At 46.8% G+C, this 18,024-nt stretch overlaps 3 protein-coding genes across 3 annotated transcripts; 1 reads left to right on the top strand and 2 right to left on the bottom strand.

Moving 5' to 3' along the window:
- Positions 1-1,112: 1,112 nt before the first annotated feature.
- LOC137904744 (sentrin-specific protease 5-like) lies at positions 1,113-3,631 on the bottom strand. The gene is made up of 9 exons (XM_068748946.1): positions 3,211-3,631; positions 3,018-3,123; positions 2,794-2,941; positions 2,652-2,699; positions 2,284-2,361; positions 2,045-2,182; positions 1,832-1,915; positions 1,626-1,676; positions 1,113-1,453 (listed from the first exon to the last, which is right to left on the bottom strand). The coding sequence occupies exons 1-9, from the start codon at positions 3,629-3,631 to the stop codon at positions 1,337-1,339; spliced, it is 1,191 nt and encodes a 396-aa protein (XP_068605047.1). The 3' UTR covers positions 1,113-1,336.
- A 1,897-nt stretch (positions 3,632-5,528) lies between these two features.
- On the top strand, positions 5,529-7,319 carry LOC137904343 (alpha-2-HS-glycoprotein-like). Its single transcript, XM_068748513.1, has 7 exons — positions 5,529-5,726; positions 5,945-6,055; positions 6,150-6,231; positions 6,355-6,509; positions 6,605-6,700; positions 6,813-6,884; positions 6,984-7,319. The coding sequence occupies exons 1-7, from the start codon at positions 5,529-5,531 to the stop codon at positions 7,317-7,319; spliced, it is 1,050 nt and encodes a 349-aa protein (XP_068604614.1).
- A 7,232-nt stretch (positions 7,320-14,551) lies between these two features.
- Positions 14,552-17,318, bottom strand: LOC137904353 (profilin-2-like). Its single transcript, XM_068748524.1, has 3 exons — positions 17,009-17,318; positions 15,809-16,001; positions 14,552-15,522 (listed from the first exon to the last, which is right to left on the bottom strand). Exons 1-3 carry the CDS (start codon positions 17,135-17,137, stop codon positions 15,425-15,427), a joined length of 420 nt encoding a protein of 139 aa, XP_068604625.1. The 5' UTR covers positions 17,138-17,318; the 3' UTR covers positions 14,552-15,424.
- Between the last annotated feature and the right edge of the window lie 706 nt (positions 17,319-18,024).

The raw sequence follows: 18,024 nt of genomic DNA, 5'->3' as shown, positions 1-18,024 counted from the left end.
AAAGATGTTTTGATTTTAGTTTTAATCAATATTTGTGTGGAGATATCAAAGCTAAATTGTTCTTGATGGGAAAAATTTTTTTAGATTCCATTTCATTTTAAAAGCGATCTGGGACCCGTCTGGATTAAAAAAAAATTAAATACAGATTTTCCCATTTACTTAGGATGGGAAATTATTTCTGCATTTAAATTTATTAAATTAATATTTATTACATTTAAATTAAATGTATATTCTCATAATACCATGTTTCTTTGTTACCTTCACATGTTTTCTTGTGTATTCAGTATAATAATTTGGAACCGAATGACCAGAAAACCAATAAATCATTTACCCCCTTCTGCTGAAATCGATTTGGTTAAAGTCCACGTTTCTAGATGATTTCTGGGACTGGCTCGGCCAGAGGTCAGTTAGCCGCGCCGATGAGCTTCTGACTGGGCTTCATTGTATTATTAATAGCAGAACTATTAGCTACCTATGTGAAGGAGGTTCTGTCTTTGTTAAATAAATTGATACGTCTTCTGGATCTGATCCAGAATGTCAGAAAGAAATATGAAATTGTAACATTGAAAAATCAATTTATGGATTCAAAAATTATTTAAAACACACATCAACTCTGATTCATGGTTGATGTGTGAAGATAGCATGATCCAGATCACCATGTGGACGGTGTAAATCAAATTAGGAGGGGAACGAGCTGCTTGGTGGAGGTCTGGGTGCTTTTCTAGTTTATTATAGTGTACTATTGAGGTCGTTAGGGGCGGGCTGTCTGGTGATTAATATTAAACTATATTGATTGCAGGATAGTACTTTGGCCGAGTCTCTCTTGTAAAAGAGATTTCTAATCTCAATGGGACTTCCTGGTTAAATAAAGGATAAATAAATAACTAAATATTGATTCACTCGATTCGGTTCTCAAAAGGAAAACCAATTGGGTTCTCGCGTGCCTGAAAGTTTCCTTTTATCTGCAGCACTGCTTCAAACGTATATAGGTATGTATGTATAGGTATAGAATATGACATATAACAGGTACTTCCCAGTTGTGTATTTACTTATAGTTAACATTAGCTCATACATCCCGATCTGTAGACTTGAAACAAAATAAAAAGCGGTGCAATCTTTGGAAACCATCTTTAATCTTCAACCGATATGTGCATTTATCTATAATCCAACAAAGAAAATATAATCCCACCTCTAAACCTTTTTCCTCATAAATAAAATGCTTCTCACTCGAGCCACCTGGCGTGCTAACGGCTAACCTATGGTGCTAACAAACGACAAGGCAAACGACTTTTCCTGTCAGGAGCAGCGTTTTAACAGCAGTGTATTCATAAACCCTTCAGCGGTGCTCGTGCAGCTTGCAGTCGCACAACTCCCTGTAGATCCTCTTGCGAATCTTTGGTATGTCCTTCTGCGAAAACTGCAAAGGTTTCCCCAAAGCGAGGAGTCTGGAATACTGTGAAGGAGAACACAGCGTCTTCATCCCATGAGTTTGTTTACCGCTGCAGGTGTGAAAATGTTTTGCTGAAAAGTGGTATTTTTTTTTATATATTTTGTCTGCACAATTAATTTAAACTTTAATCAAAACAATCAAATATTGCACACAACAGTTCCTTTCTACGAGTTACCTCCAAGACAAAAACTCCGCAGTCGTTCTCGTTGGTCTGTTGAGGGATTTTCTGTGAACAGCAGGGGGAGACAAAGATCACATCAGCGAGTGTCAGGTTGATCTCAGACTTCCTGTCCTGATTTGGCCTCTTAAGGGTTCGGTCCCTCCTGTGGCGTTAATGTTTGTCGTTCCGTCATCCCAGCACGTACAACCAACGGAGCGTACCTCGTCGTACGACACGGCCCAACCACTTTCAAAAGCCGACTGCTTCTTTTCCTTTGCTTCAGCCGTGAGGTATTTCAGGATATTCTATTAGAAGCAAAGCACAGAAGAGAAAGAAAAAAGTACACTTTAGAATCTGTGACGGCCGCAGGAAGTGCAACTAAAATGTGCGTTATAAATATCACAAATAAAAAGATAGGTGAAGTCTGCCGTTACCCTGGCAACCTTCTGGAGCGCGGTCCCTTGAGAATCGTAAAGGCAGATCATCTTCTTGACGTTGTCAGCCGTCACCAGACACCAGTGGACTTCCAGGTGGACGGGCACAAAAACCAGACTCTTAGAAAACAAGTCCACCTGCGCAGGAGGGGGCGGAGTTAAAATAAATGCTCATTTTTTCCTTCTGATCAAACCTACGCACGACAACGCCGATGGACCCAACGCCCATAAAGGATCACCTTTTTCGTCCACCTCTTAACGCCGTCATATCCTTTAGTCATGAGCTGCCTGTGGAAGAAGCTGTTGAGGAAATGGACCTAAGAATGGAGACAAGAAAAAGGACAGAAAGACACATTTGAGTATTTAAAAAAAAAAAAAACTTCAAGACCAAAAGACATGGGCGTCTTTCTTAGTCTCTCTCAGCAGGATGACAGAAATGAACTTCTCTTTGATCATTGCAACATCTTTTCTTTCACAGATATCATAAACTACATATAGAAGTCCTAAACCCTGTCCCTAAGCAACCGACACTGCCGGTCAATAATAAAAAGATCAATTACTGGGAAGCAGACCAATGATTTCCCTTCTATAAAGCGTTAAAGATTACCTTCCCATCGACAGAATCCACGATCAATTCCCCGTACATGTTCATCACCTGAAGAAGAAACACACCCGTTACCCCTCCAGCTGGGTTTTGGTCATTTCATTGGTGAATGAAAACCGGTAAAATTCTCATGCTGGACTAAAACCTGGTCATTGAGCCAGTTCTGATCCGCCAGCGTAGACAAGTCATCCAGCGCCAGGGTGTGCTTCCCGTAGACGACCTGGAAGGAGGGGGCGGGCGCCTGAACGACCACGGTTTGATATTTGGCGACTTCTGAGAAGACGACATTTTTCCTGCAGCGGCAGAGAGGAAAGGGGCTGGTGAAGAGGATCGAATCATAGGACAGGATTCAGAGGATGAAGACGGCACCATTCGCTGAAGTCGATGCCAAACCTCTTCTTCAGGCGCGTCGACACGTCGCTCTTTTGTAGCGGGATGAAGCTTCCGTATCTTCCGTAGAAGTGATCGAGATATTCTAGAGAAACACGTCATCCGATCAGCCGGGAGTAGAAACGGCAACGAGAAGTACAACGATTGGGAAGTTGAAAAACAAAAAGATTACCGCGGATGTCTTTGACGAGGATCTTTAGATCCGCTTGAGAGGATGCTGCCCTTTTCCCGCCGATAACCGAAGTCGCCTCTCGGCGCCGGGGGCCGGCCGTCGGCCGTTCCGACGGGCCGCCAGCCTCGCCACTTTGCGTGAGAACAAGTGTCCTTGGTTCTTTAAAAAGTCTGCTTGACCCACCAGCACCTCTCTCTGCGCTGAGCACGGGTTTAACGGCGTGGGAGCTTTTTGAAGGGTCTGTCATTCCACTGAGACGTGCCGAAGTCTCCGTCTTCGGAGGCGGCGGCGGCGGCTCGGGAATCAGGCCAGAAGAGAAACCGGAGCCACCGAACGTTTCCGACTTCTCCTCCCCCAGCGTGTCGTCTGAACATCCAGCGTCAGGAGAAACGAACCGGCCTTCGTTTTTCCACGACCGCATCTTCACGCTGCGGCGGGAACCCGAGCCGGTCCCACGCGCTCGCTTCCCTGCCCTGAACACCGGCTGGCGGCTCTTCCGCCACCTACAGAACAGTAATTTAAGATACGGCCCTCTCTTGGCTTGCCTGGAGAGACGAGAACCCCCCGCCATTAAAATCCTGATCCCCCTTCTGCTCTCGAAGCATCTGGCGGCTCTGCGTTTTCGGCGCCTGTCTGGGGGAGAGCGAGCGACGGAAGGTCGCATGAGTGCACGGATACAAACACATTCCCAGGCGCGGTCCGCTCGCCTCCGAGGGCCGGCGGCGCTTGAACTGTGGATCGATGCTTCTGAAAAACGTCCGAATGATCGTCATCCGTTAGCGGCCCCTCGTCTTCGCCCCCGCTGCCGACATCTTCCTCAAAGGAGGAACGGATTTGGTGTCGTTACGCACAACGCCGCCCTCGTTTATTTGAAGTTCCCTCGACTGACTTCCATCACAGACTGCTTTGAAGTCTTTCTAGAGCCTCCGAAGAACCTGCGAAGCTCGTGCAACAGCGTTACAGAAACTAGGAGAAGCACACGACCATTAAAATGTTCATTTCACGCAATCCCGTTGGTGCCATCTTTCATTCACCAGCTTTGTCACACTATGATTGCCTTTTATCAGTGTCATTTTGCGTAGAAAACAGACTGTAGATTATATTTCTTAACATTTAATGTGTTCAAAAATAACGCACCCTTTTTTTTTTTTTTGGATTTGGCTCCGGTTTTAGATCAAACACAAGGCTCGGGGTGGTTTGAAACGTGTCCCGGAGCGACCGGCCACAGTTAAAACAGCTAAGCTAAAGCTAAAGCTAAATTAGCAAACAAAGCTAGGAATAGCGACGCAACGACCACCGTTCGCTCACCGTTTCCGCCCGCTTGTCTCGGGACGCCGACCGAAAACGGTTTAGCTGCTGCCATTTATGTCTCCTGAAGAATAACGTGCTGTTTCATCCTGTCAACCAGCAGAGCACAATAAGAATATTGTTTTTGACAGGCAATTCAGCCCTGACCGTCGCGTGTAAATGACGTGGGCGGCTGCGAAATACGTCATGATTGCGCGTCGGCGGCTGATACGGACAGAAATGGCTAAATCGCTTTATTTATTTTTTGCATTTAACGTTTTTTTTTTTTAATCATCCTAATTTAATAAAATTACTAATTATTAGAGACACATGACGTCATACCTTTCATGATATAGGTATTCATGGTATATTCTGGAGCTGTCTTGCCTGCATTTTGTGGGCCCTTCATATCTTGGTACTGACCTGGTATGACAGTGTATCTTGCAGATGGATCAATACAGTGCAAATATGTGGGAGGCAGCAATGAATGTCCCTCGACTATGTCCCCCATTAGCAAATATTTTCTTTGCTTATGTGCTATTGAGCAAGTCGCTGCATCCCTGACGACAATGGGGCCCCTGCGGCTGCAGACCGGACGCTCGTTCTGATCCCCGAGACAGCCGATTGCACAATACATGGACTTTAAAAAACATAAAATAAATGAAGCACATACACGAAATTCCAATCAACACACATTTATGCTATTTTCTAAGTTCATCTAAAATCACAGAGATGTTTCCAGACAAAGAGTAAAACGCATTGAACCACTAACTACACTGATTAAAAGTTGTGAACACTCATCAGACGTCAGAATTTGTTTTGGCAGAGATCCTAAAACAGAGTGCAACCCCCCCCACCCCCAAATGCAACACAGGAGTCCGGAAGGATGATCGCGGTGTTTACCTTGGCTGTTTTTGTGTTTGAAGAGCGGGATATATTAACCACCGCACTCCTGCAGCTCGTCCTCTCATCCTTCCCAGTCACCTCTTTCCTGCTCTGATACCTCGCAGGGGCGCATCTGCTATAGAGAAATGAATCTCCTCGGCTTCGCTGTGGTTCTGGTATCGCTGGTTGGGGCATGGGCTCAGATAAATGTGAGACGGCCTCTGTGCGACTCTCATGAAGCAGACAAGGTAGCCCTGGTGGCCCTGGATTACCTCAATATCCATCACAGCCACGTCTACAAGTATGCGCTGAACAGGATCGAGGACATCAAGGTCTTCAGTCAGGTGAGCCGGCAGCAACATTATTGAATATTTATACTGTGAAGAAGTACAATGACACAGAATTATAAAAACACATGGTTTGGAGAATCATTCTGGAAACACTAAAACAGATCAAGTAGAACCTCTTTGATGAGGATTTTATTTTCCATCCTCTAAACAGACATGTGTTCATGTCCATCCAATGATAATACACACAAACACTTTACTGTATTGTACTGTAGCTGGGTGGAGACGACGCGTACGTCCTGGAACTTGACCTGCTGGAGACAGATTGCCACGTGTTGGATCCAACGCCGGTCGCTAACTGCACAGTCAGATCCAAAATGCTGACGGTGAGCCATGGGGCGGTTAAACCAAATGCTGAGGGCATTTTCATGGCATAAATCTGAGTGTCCATAATGATGCGGATTCTTTTTCAACCTGCAGGCTTTGGAAGGAGACTGTGACGTGGTGTTGAGTCACGTCGGTGGCGCTCTGACTGTCACAGCATTCAAGTGTAAAACCGAGGGTAAGCCTTGCAGATCCGTAGCTGGCCAACACAGACACGTCGCATAGAGTCAGAATCAGATGCCCCCCCCACACACACACACACACGAAAAGAAATCAGCATGTCTTTTTTCTCATGACACAGAATCAAGAGAAGATATGTGCTTCGGATGTCCCATTCTTCTCCCCCTTAATAACACCAATGCTCTGGACTTGGTCAATGCTTCTCTGTCAACCCTCAACCGAAGGACTGAGAATGTGACCTTCACTCTCCTGGAAGTTGGACGGCTGTCATCGCAGGTGCCCCCCCCCCCCCCCCATCATGATCCCTGCATGCAGCGCTGCCTTCGCAAATCGAATTTGCCTCGTGTGTTCTGATCAATATCTGGTTTCAGCTGGTGTCAGGCGGGCCAATCTATTTGGCAGAATTCTTAATCGCCGAGAGCAACTGCACGGCTGATGTCCGCGTGCCTTTGGCTGAAAACGTCAGAGTAAGTACGCAAAGGGCATTTTTTTTATTGATGATCGCATTGGCTTTCTAATCTGCTTGCTGCAGCTGTCCTTAAAATAATTGGAAATTAAAAAATGTTCTCTCTCGACCAGACGCACGGTTTTTGCGCCGCTACAGGTTCGTTTGCGTCTCATAAAGTGGATTGCAAGATGTTCCCCCCTCAGGTAAGGCATTACATTTTTGATATTTCCAAATATTAGTCACATGCATTATTATTATTATTATAATCATGCTACATTATTTCACGCTTTGCCCCTTTTCAGGAGCATGACGCATCTGTCAACAGCACGGGGGATGTGGTTCCTGCATCAGTACCGGTGACACATGCACGAACAGCCAGCCTGTCACCCAAGCTCGGCCTGAGACACCACAAGCTGACTGCCATCCATAACCCACAGCAAAGTGGCTTCCTGTCCGAGTCGGGGGAGTCGGCTGAAGTCGTGCCCGACGGTTCGGCCGCCGACGCCGCAGCGCCGGGTGGGGGCAGCTCAGCGAGCATCGAGCTTCCCAGCGTGGTGATTAAGAGGGAAGCCCCTTCTGCTCTTCAGAACCCCGTCCCTCTCTTGCCCGTGTGTCCAGGAAGGCTCAGATTTTTCTAGGCGTTCAGCTCCAACAGACTGCGTTTCTTCAGCATGGAGTCATCTGTGACTTTTGAGAAATGATTCTCTTTTATATTCATCAAAACTCCCACAACAAATGCATTATTTTAAAGGTGTCGGGGTACGGGAGCCGTATGCGTCGCGGAACTACGGAACAAGGATCTGCAAGATTCACATTTTAATGCTGAATAAATCTTCATAAACAAAGCGTTGTGTTTCAGTGCGTTGGTTCATGTTAAATGTAACTGAAGCCCATTTTAAAGAAGTCAACCACTAGATAAAGTCTCATGATATACTGAACCTCTGAATTGGTAAACATTGACTAAATGCATCGAGGGATTATTTAACCCCCTTGACATTTCCACACAAACCATTACATTTGGCCCTGGGTAACCCCCCCACCCGCCCACCCCACGTTCGGAACCTACTGAAGCTTTAGCCTGAGGTTAGTTACATAAAGGTCAGGCAGTTCAAGCCAGTGCTTTAACCACCGACCTCTAACCAGGAAGTGTCTCAGTCTCGACACTGAACTTTGTCGAACAAATATTGGGTCCGTACTTTAAAAGGCATCAGGAAGTGTTTGTGGTGAAGCGGATACGAGGTGCAAGTTAGAAAGGTCGACGCACCGACTCATCACCAACTAGCAGGACAGCGTCCTCTAGAGCAGCTGCGCCACAAGACAAGGCCTTGAACAGTTTGCTTAAATCCAACTTTTGCAGATTAGTTCCCTGACGAATGTCTCACAACCATTTAACATGAAAGACAGACAAGGTTTGCTCAGTTTCAATTGTTTATTCATAATCGAGGAATCTCATTTCCGCAACTGCGTCCCACTCTTCTGAATGTGCCGATGTGGTCCTGCAACAGAGACAAATCAGGACCAAGTGCTGGGACAAGAACCGCTCGAAGTCACACGAGCATACCATCTGCATGCCGGTCAGCTGCAGCGCGTCGCCGTTGAAGCGCCTTCTCAGGAACATGAAGAATCCCGTGGTTGGAGCCTCGAACACGCGTTGGTTTCCAGAGTTGTTTGAATGAGGTCAGGAATTTGGGATTCGGCTGCGACGCACCGAGGGAGGGGTCCAGGGGTGAGGGCATAGACCGAGAGCCAGTCGAAGGTAAACCCGATTCAGCACCACGCCTCCTCACGTCTTGGCCTTGACGACTCAAGCGATTAGACACCCCTTTTCTTAACCATTTGGGACGTTGGGTCGTTTGCGGAGGCTGGCTTTCACCACCAGGAGGGATTGCGAGGTTTTGTTGAACGAGGCCCGACTCGGGAACCAGGCGTTTGAAAGGCGTCACGGGTTCATCGAGACCGCCGTGCTCCCCACCAGTTGCGCCTTGAAGCGGAACAAACCATTCTGGGTCCGAGTGGGCATTCGGAGCCTGTTCGTGCCAGACATGTTTCTTTGAACCCTTGGCCGATTGTCGTGCGGAGTCGTTGGGAGCAGGCGCTTGTGGATCTTGAAGCATGTAGTAAGGAACCAGGTCATCAAGTTCGCTAAGGCCTTCAGAACGCCCTTCTGGTCTACCAGACTCAGTGTTCGGTGAGCGCTGTGGTTCTCGAGCGGCAGGTTTGCTTTCCTGCTCTGCCGTCGGGTCCTTTTGAAGATTAGGATTGTAGAAAGGAAAGGAATGTGCGCCAAAGGGATTCCAAGTGTCAATCGGTGGAGGCGTATTATAGACCGATGGCATTGCTGGAACTTTAGTTGTGGGGGCCACACCGCTGCGAGCCGCTGAACTTTGTAGCTGATCACGTGAATGACGGAGCCACTGCTGGTACAGAGAGTTTGCTGCGAAATATGGGTGCAGTTCAGGATTGGTAGCCTCTCTCGGATTAGCAACAGGACGCTTGACAGCATCGCCACCTTGTGGATGAAGATACGGCAGCTTCTGAGTTAGAGATGGAGGTAAAGTGGGTGCAGCAGTGGTTGTTTCGGCAACTTCTGTTGGCTTTAGGAGAAAGGGAATAGAACCAAAGCCATTACCAAACCCAAAGTATGCCGCTGGATTGAAGTATGGCAGTCCTGGATGAACCGGAGACGCTACCTCACCGCCTGGTCCAGCTGGAACATGGTGATGGAGATGCTGATGGAAAGCAAATTGTGGGCAACAACTTATAAATCCCACCGGGCAATAGGAAGGGCAGTCCACGTACGAACGGCTTGGTTGAGGGTGGGGCATCACCGATCCTGTAGACGCAAGGCGGCTGGTTGGAGTGGTGACCTGTTGTGGTTTCTGGGTGGTGGCGACAGGGGGCAGTGTTGCATAGTGGGGATGCTGCGGGTAGTAGTAAGGGTAGATGGGGTAAGGGAAGCGGCCTTCTGGATGTTTGACAGCTGGATCTGGCGTCTCAGGGGGAACTTCAGCACCTGGCATCTGGGATGCTGGGAAAGATTTTGGTGTTTCAGTTGGAGGTGTCACAGCAGTGGGGCTCTCAGGTTCTGGCTGATGGAAGGGGTAGGAAGGCTGGTATCCTGGGACCCGAGGATCTTCAGGCTGTGGTTGTTCTGGGACAGCGGTGGGCTTTTCCAGTTTCTTTTCTGCCCATGGGTTAAAGGGGTAGAAAGGCTGGTATCCTGGGACGAGAGGAGCTTCAGGCCGTGGTTGTTCTGGGACAGCGGTGGGCTTTTCTGGCTTCTTCTCAGCCCATGGGTTAAAGGGGTAGAAAGGCTGGTATCCTGGGACCCGAGGAGCTTCAGGCTGTGGTTGTTCTGGGACAGCGGTGGGCTTTTCCGGTTTTTCTGCCCATGGGTCAAAGGGGTAGAAAGGCTGGTATCCTGGGACCAGAGGCGCTTCAGGCTGTGGTTGTTCTGGGACAGCTGTGGGCTTTTCCGGTTTCTTTTCTGCCCATGGGTTAAAGGGGTAGAAAGGCTGGTATCCTGGGACCCGAGGAGCTTCAGGCTGTGGTTGTTCTGGGACAGCGATGGGCTTTTCCGGTTTCTTTTCTGCCCATGGGTTAAAGGGGTAGAAAGGCTGGTATCCTGGGACCCGAGGAGCTTCAGGCTGTGGTTGTTCTGGGACAGCGATGGGCTTTTCCGGTTTCTTTTCTGCCCATGGGTTAAAGGGGTAGAAAGGCTGGTATCCTGGGACCAGGGGAGCTTCAGGCTGTGGTCGTTCTGGGACAGCTGTGGGCTTTTCCGGTTTCTTTTCTGCCCATGGGTTAAAGGGGTAGAAAGGCTGGTATCCTGGGACCAGAGGAGCTTCAGGCTGTGGTCGTTCTGGGACAGCTGTGGGCTTTTCCGGTTTTTCTGCCCATGGGCCAAAGGGGTAGAAAGGCTGGTATCCTGGGACCAGAGGAGCTTCAGGCTGTGGTTGTTCTGGGACAGCTGTGGGCTTTTCCGGTTTCTTTTCTGCCCATGGGTTAAAGGGGTAGAAAGGCTGGTATCCTCGGACCCGAGGAGCTTCAGGCTGTGGTTGTTCTGGGACAGCTGTGGGCTTTTCCGGTTTTTCTGCCCATGGGCCAAAGGGGTAGAAAGGCTGGTATCCTGGGACCAGAGGAGCTTCAGGCTGTGGTCGTTCTGGGACAGCGATGGGCTTTTCCGGTTTCTTTTCTGCCCATGGGTTAAAGGGGTAGAAAGGCTGGTATCCTGGGACCAGGGGAGCTTCAGGCTGTGGCTTTTCTGGTTTCTTTTCTGCCCATGGGTTAAAGGGGTAGAAAGGCTGGTATCCTGGGACCCGAGGAGACACATTTTCGGAGGTTACGGGTTCAGGAGTTACAGGTTCCATTGGGGTTAAGGATTGCAGTACTTCACCATGGGTGGCTGTTATGGGGGTCTGATCTGTGGGTGGCAGGGGCAAATTGTAAGGACCTAGAGGCCACATGTATGGATTAAACGGCTGGTATATTTTTCCGTGGCCATCTTCAGACACTGCGGGCTTTGGCAGCACGGGCTGCTCTGGTAGCTCACCGGGATACAAGGGAGGCTCTGAGGTTGGAGCTTGAGATGCCGGCGGGTGAAAAGGGTAAAACAGTGTATAAAGGGGGTTCTGCTTTTTGCCATCAGGTTGTTTTACAGGTTCCTGGGGTGGCTTAGGTTTAGCCACCTTTGTCTGGGTTACAGGCGGGGAGGTTGGCTGCACCCTAGTTGCGGGTGCATCGTCTGGATTTGCAGGTCGAGGGTAAAAGAAATGGGGGTAAAAAGGAAAGTAAGGGTTGTAGATATTCTTTTGCCCATTTTCTGTTTTCTCAGGCACCTCAGCAGCAGTTGGTGCCAGACCTGTCGGCATAGGTTTGGGAGTCATGGCGGTAGTACGAGGTGGAGGAGTAGGGGTGTGCTCAGGTTGAGGCGGCGACATTGATGGACAGGAGATTTTAGTTTCTCCATCTCCGGCCAGTTCCAGAGTGTACATTCCATTCTGGAACGTCAGAGAACAATTGGTAAATTTCCCACAGAAATGAATGTCAAGACTTTGCAGAACATGCATAATACCATCATGAGCAGGCAGGGCGTGTAGCGAACGGAGATGACCACAATGTCACCATGTTCGACGACACTCAACCCACAGTCCGACGATTTCATTAGTGGCTCCCAGTTCCCGTTCACTGAGAAATAAGCACAGAAAGGTCAAGTTGGACAGGAAACATTCCTAAATAATTTCAACAAATCTAAAATCACTCTCAAGTAGGATGATTTGAATAAATTCGTGTTGCCTGTTTACTTTGGAATGAAGCACCCAAGCATCTTCATCATAACAACGAAAAAAATGGGTACTTTTAAACGTTAAAATGTCTTTGAACAGAAGCATTGAGAATGAGCTTCTCCCCCACCCAGTTAGATTATATTTTACACAAGTTCATCACCACAATGGTGAAGTTCTGAGTTTCCCCAAACAGATTAAATCAGAGAGACATCTTGCCTTCAAATAGAAAACTGGCCCGATTGATCCATTACGAGTTACACCTGATTAAGAGCCCAGAGGGCAGCAAATACTCGCTTACTCACAAGATTAAGAAAAAAAAAGAAAGGCGTACCCTTCACTTTAATCGCCGAGACAGGTATTGTGCATTCCATTTTCACCACCATGCCCCGAGCATGACAGGTGACCATTGGGGTGTTGGCTTGAGTTTGCGTCAACGGGCACGACATCCTCACCGGCAGCCCCAGCCAACGCAACGGCAGAACGTAGCCGGCCTCCTGCGAACCGGAGCACGATGAAGCATGCGGGCAGACCGTTCACACGTACAGCTGCGCAAACGAGAGCAAACCCACCTCCCGAGCAACAAAGCAGCCATCGTAGCGCGCGACCAAGACCAGATCTCTCTGCGCCAACTGAACGCTGTAACCGCAGCTTCGTGGCAACTTCGACACAGGCAGAGGAAACTCCTGACTTCCTGTGGGATTAAGTTCTTTTTAAGCAAGAACTTGCATTACACGAAAGCTTTAAGGACTTCTTGAGGAACGACAGGACCGGAACTGACCCCTATCCACAAAGATCAACGCCGCTCGGGTGGAACAATCCTGGACTCGAAGCTTCATCGAGTTCCCGGTACATTCGACCGTGGGTTCCATTTTCAGAATCTGCTGCACAGCTGCGTTGGCGGCATAACCATAATCTTCCAGATGCTGTGGTTGCCAAAGACCTGTTAAATAATTTTGTACACACGTAAACATTTAAATCTTTAAGATAAATGTAGCAGCAAACATAAATCCCCCCCCCGGTGCATCGTTTTTGTGCAGGTTTGGATAGGTAATCTAACCCAACATACCCATGTCTGCCTGGTAATCTGCGTCAACGTCCATCCACTTCTCGGCCGCCTCGGGCCCTTGGGGGTCAGCGCCATGCAGAGGGCCTCGCCCAATTAAGAGTCTCCCGTGGTGCAGCTCGTTGCCGTCAGCTCGGCCGCCGTCGAGCGTCGTGATTCTTCCTAATTTAGCCAACGACTTTAACCTCGTCAAGCTCGTGCAGCTGCAACAACCGACAAAAAGCAGCCCGAGACATAGTAAAAGGATATCGCCCCGACTCGCTCGACGCGCCATTGGACTAAAGAAAAAGCACCGCTCAGGGCCGCTTCACCTCAACGCTGTGTAGCAGATGCCGGAACTCCTTAAGACTTACATGCCACACCTGCACAACAGGTGGGGTCAATCATCCAATCAAGCGCCAGGAGTCATGTGACGCCCCTGAACTCCTTGTATTTTTACTGGCAAGTTAACTGTGTGTTTGTTTGATTGTTTGTATGAAGTAGGAAATAATAAAACTGAGAGAACAGTTATTTTTACTCTAGTTTGATCTTGATTTAATTTGGCTAATTAGAAACACCTTGAGTGGATTTTTTTTTTTTGCTTTCACCGTTTTTTGGGGAGGGAGGGAGAGAGAGAGATAGAGGCAGCAAAGAAGAGACCAAATACAGTAATAATCATTATAGAAAAATGACACATTGTGCTATTTATAAATACTACAATTAGGACACTGATAATAAATTTAAATATTTAAATTCTAACTTGAAAAGCAAAAAACCTCCCCCGGATCATCACCAAAAGGTTCTACATTGTTCTTGGTATCTTTACGCACCAACCATGAAAATTAAAAGTGAATCGGAGCTGATGTGTATTTTTAACTGATTTTTTGCCCTGACCTCATTCCGGATCAGATTCAGAAGACATATTGCATGACAGTTCATATGGGACCCCTTCACGACTGTGATTTTTTGGTAAGTGAATTGAATGCTTTTTTTTTTTTTTACAAGATATTCTTTTTTTCCAAAATGCCTCCATCATAAGAAACTGGTGGAAAATCCAGTTGTTTTTTTTATCCGGATCGCTCCAAACATTTAATGAGATTTAAATTAGACCAATAATTGATAATAGTGACAATGACCTTATTGACAGTCATAATTACGTTACTGCTTTAAGCCTCGTCATTTCAAAAAGACAAATGGATTTCACTTTGAAGGATTCAAAAAAGAAATTATTCGTGAATTTTTCACTTCCTTTTTAAAGTATGAAGCGTTTGGTTAGATTTAGAACTGGCCATTTTCAGACAATTTTATAAAATTATTTTCCAATTCAACAACAGTAGAAGCAGAAGGAACTCAATCTCATGAGCTCTAGATACTAACTAATTGGTATATAGATTTGATCATGACAAATAGCATTTACCCCGGAATTATTGGATTTTACCCAGAGTTGAATTTTCTTATCTTGGAATAAAATATTCATATTATTTGACATGGAATAATCTGCAGCAGAAAGAATCTGACAAAATAAAGACAAAATATTTAAATGTCATTTTTCAGTCATTTAATTCTGTACATATTCCACAAAGTCTGGAGATGACAGATGCCAAAATATCCCTTAGGAAAGTGCCCTTTAGAGTTACTCCTTGCCGGGGCAGCAGTGATAAACCCAACTCGTAGTAGCAACAGATCGGATCGATTTTATGGCACAGAATACAGTTATTCTCAGAAATATTTCACAAGACAACTTACAAAGGTTCTTATCCCACCATTTTCAACATGTTTAGTTTAAACATTTTTTTAGTTTTTTTAAACATACTTCTAAGTACCCTACCATGACAATTTTGTGAATACACTTTTGAAGACTTAAAGCACAAGGCAAACAATTCCAAAATGTCAAGAGCCCCCCCCCCAGCCTAGGTTTACAGTCAGAACATATTCATACTGCAGTAAAATGACTGCCATTCATTGGTTAATGGATAGGAAGTTAGCAACAACTCAATTAGCATTGGAAAGTCTAAGTAAGCAGTTAAGCGGTTTACATTCATCTGAAGCTCCCTAAATGATTTACAGTCAACGGGTGATGCCAACAATCGTCGAGAGGAAGCTGGAGAATATTCTGAAAATCCTCAGATTGACAACTGGTCCAATTGGGAAGGGCTAAACACAAAAAAGTAGCCTCACATAAGAGGTGCACAGTGAAGATCACCAAGGGAAAAAGGGATCGCAAGGGAAAAAGAAAGAAAGAGGGAGACGAACACAACTGAAGAGGTCCCCCCCCCCCCCCCCCCACATGACAGAGGGGGGGAAACAAAGGTGACAGCATCTTACCACTCGTCACTGCTATCAAGTTTCCATGACGTTTGACTGAAATCTTAATTTCTTTTCATCCCTCGATTCCATCTACGCGAGCCTAAAAACATTAATACCCTGAGTCCCTCAAGTATTTTGCCATCGTGTGAGCCTTCTTATTCAAGATGCCGCCATGGATCCCTTCTTTGCCCATTACGAGAACCAGCACTGCAAGAGGAGAGATTGAAAAGGGACGGTTAAGGCAAGCAAAAGAGGAAGAGGCATTCCAAGTTAAAAAAAACAAAAAAATAAAAAAGCCTTAAAACAATGTGGTCCAGGGAGAGGCTGCAGTTTGTCACCATATGGTCAGGAGATCTTGCAGGTTTAACGCTTCGCACTTTGCAAAGCAGATCCAAAAGATCATTCAAATACACAAGTTTAAAAACTTGCAACTGTGAGACGGCGCCTTACACCATCACCGATGATGTGAACTTTCGCCTAAACTCATCCTTACCTTTTCCAGCTCTCCCCACAGAGATATTGCATGTAGGGTCTCCTACTTGGCTCTTTGTCCTGACGTCCATTGTCCAGTCCCCGTCTTCGTGGATGCAGTCTCTGAGGACAGAACACTTCTTTGTGCCCAGGGTGAGACCCCCGGTGTGAAAGCTCTCCCTGTCCTTACCGATTAGGACATCAATTTCTGGACACTGAAAGACAAACAAACACAAAGGATGGGTGACATTAGTCAGAGCAAGTAAATCTAATAATTGTCCCATGACCAACAGGAAGTCGGACAAGTGTAAAAGGCCTACGATAATTAAAACACAAATGGACTTCCGGGAAGATGGCGTGCTGAGCGGTCGCTTCCGTTTGAGCTCCTTTTCGAAGTCCCCATGTAATATTTTTGAGCGCATATATTCCACGTCACTTACAGCTCCAGCCCGAACATGAAGAAAGCCCCCGGCACTAAACCTGCGCCAGCGAAGAACCTCCCGGTTCCGGCCCAAAGGAGCGAAGAGCACGACTACGCAACTCCGACGGAAACAGCTAATGCTAGTAGCAACAAACGGGACAGAAGGTCCACAAGCCCTGCTAGTACTCCGGAAAAGGCACACACGGAGAAGAAAAAATTAAAACACAAACTCGCACCGGAAGCAGGCACGTTTCGTGGCTTCAAACAGCCACCTACTTGTTGGATATATATATATATATAGCCGTTTAGGCTAATTAAATAGTGCCTCGATATTCCAAGAAGCGCTCGTCAATGGGAAATACGTGCTTCGATTATTGAGGGTAGCGCAGCCTCATCGAGAAGCTTCTTATCTGATCCCGCACGAGGTCTAATCCCGTAACGCTTCCTTAGCAGGCCGCCGATCAAGCAGCTAGCCCACTAAGCTAGCACGGTACCGCTAGCCCACTACGGTAAGCTAGCACGGTACTGTTAGCTTGCTAGCTCGTTGGAAGCCCACTAAGCTAGCACAGTACTGTTGGCTTGCTAGCTCGTTGGAAGCCCACTAAGCTAGCACAGTACTGTTGGCTTGCTAGCTTGTTGGAAGCCCACTAAGCTAGCACAGTCCTGTTAGCTTGCTAGCTCGTTAGACCCTGCGACCCGAGACAGTCATTCGTTCCAGAGAGCGTCTGCCCGCGTGTTGCAGAATATGAACGAGGAAAAGGACCAAGTCCTCACTCTAATTGTCCAATTTGGACTCCTTACCGTGATATTGTTGAAAGTACCACCGGCATGTGCTGCCCACACATATTTGGAGTCCGTGTACCCAACAATGGCGCTATCCTGACAGTTGCCATCGCCCATCAGGGTTTCCACGTAGCTTTGCCAAGACATATTCAAGAAATAGGTGGCAAGATTAAATTTCGAGCGAGGAGGTAAAGTTAAACAACGAGCGAGAGAGTCAAGTCAGAAGGAACCCGGACGAGCGAATTTAGAGTCTGCAAATGTAACCCGCGCTCGGACGTCCACCGACGGCAAGGCTGGTGTGTGTGTAACAAGCCCCGGCGGACGGCGGTGAGGCAGCGCAGCGGCAAGGGCGTAGTCCGCCTCAGATCCTTCCGCACAATGAGCTCAGCGAAGACTCGGCTTGTCCGACAAAGGGAGCATAGTCTGCTCATTCATTCTTTCATGCGTTTATTGCATTTTTATGCTGGAATTAAAAACAGTCAGGCAAATTCGTGTCGGACAATCGTCGGTCGGTGGAGACCTTAATTGTGAATAATATCTTGGCATTTTTAATATCTAAATGTTGAGAATTAAAAAAAAATTCCCTCGCACTGTATATTTTGAATCATACTATTGTTGTTGGCATCAAGAGCTCCTCAAAAAGTAGAATATTTGTATTAGAATTAACAATATGCAAACTGATCCAGGAGATAAATGTAAAAGGCCATGTTCGATGTTCTATTGTACTTTTGAGATTAATTTGTTTCAGACTGAAAGTCAACTAGGGCTTCTGACATTCTGCAGTAGTTATTTAGCTGATGAAAAAATCTAAATAAAAACAGGGATGACAGCTGTAAAAAAAAAAGACAATTGAAAATACACAATGACGTAAATGATTCACGTCCCCTGAACATATTATTTGCCAGCACTTCACTTTTACGACAGTATTGAAGGCAACTTCAGGGCAGCGTTCGCGAACAGCTTCGTACGTCACGGCGCACATAAACTACCCAGGATGCAGCGCGGCTACATACAACATAGCCATCTTGTCAAGA

Source organism: Brachionichthys hirsutus, chromosome 15, assembly GCF_040956055.1.
Source record: "Brachionichthys hirsutus isolate HB-005 chromosome 15, CSIRO-AGI_Bhir_v1, whole genome shotgun sequence".
NCBI lineage: Eukaryota > Metazoa > Chordata > Actinopteri > Lophiiformes > Brachionichthyidae > Brachionichthys > Brachionichthys hirsutus.
This window is presented reverse-complemented; position numbering and strand designations above follow the sequence as displayed.

Coding starts and splice junctions, on each gene's coding strand:
- LOC137904744 (XM_068748946.1), bottom strand. CDS start 3,631: ATGCGGTCGTGGAAAAACGAAGGCCGGTTCGTTTCTCCTGACGCTGGA. Junction 2,942..3,017: donor GGCATCGACTTCAGCGAATG/GTGCCGTCTTCA, acceptor CTGCCGCTGCAG/GAAAAATGTCGTCTTCTCAG. Junction 2,362..2,651: donor TGGATTCTGTCGATGGGAAG/GTAATCTTTAAC, acceptor CTCCATTCTTAG/GTCCATTTCCTCAACAGCTT.
- LOC137904353 (XM_068748524.1), bottom strand. CDS start 17,137: ATGTCTTGGCAAAGCTACGTGGAAACCCTGATGGGCGATGGCAACTGT. Junction 16,002..17,008: donor GTACTTTCAACAATATCACG/GTAAGGAGTCCA, acceptor TTTGTCTTTCAG/TGTCCAGAAATTGATGTCCT. Junction 15,523..15,808: donor TGTGGGGAGAGCTGGAAAAG/GTAAGGATGAGT, acceptor CTCCTCTTGCAG/TGCTGGTTCTCGTAATGGGC.
- LOC137904343 (XM_068748513.1), top strand. CDS start 5,529: ATGAATCTCCTCGGCTTCGCTGTGGTTCTGGTATCGCTGGTTGGGGCA. Junction 6,056..6,149: donor TCAGATCCAAAATGCTGACG/GTGAGCCATGGG, acceptor TTCAACCTGCAG/GCTTTGGAAGGAGACTGTGA. Junction 6,885..6,983: donor GCAAGATGTTCCCCCCTCAG/GTAAGGCATTAC, acceptor GCCCCTTTTCAG/GAGCATGACGCATCTGTCAA.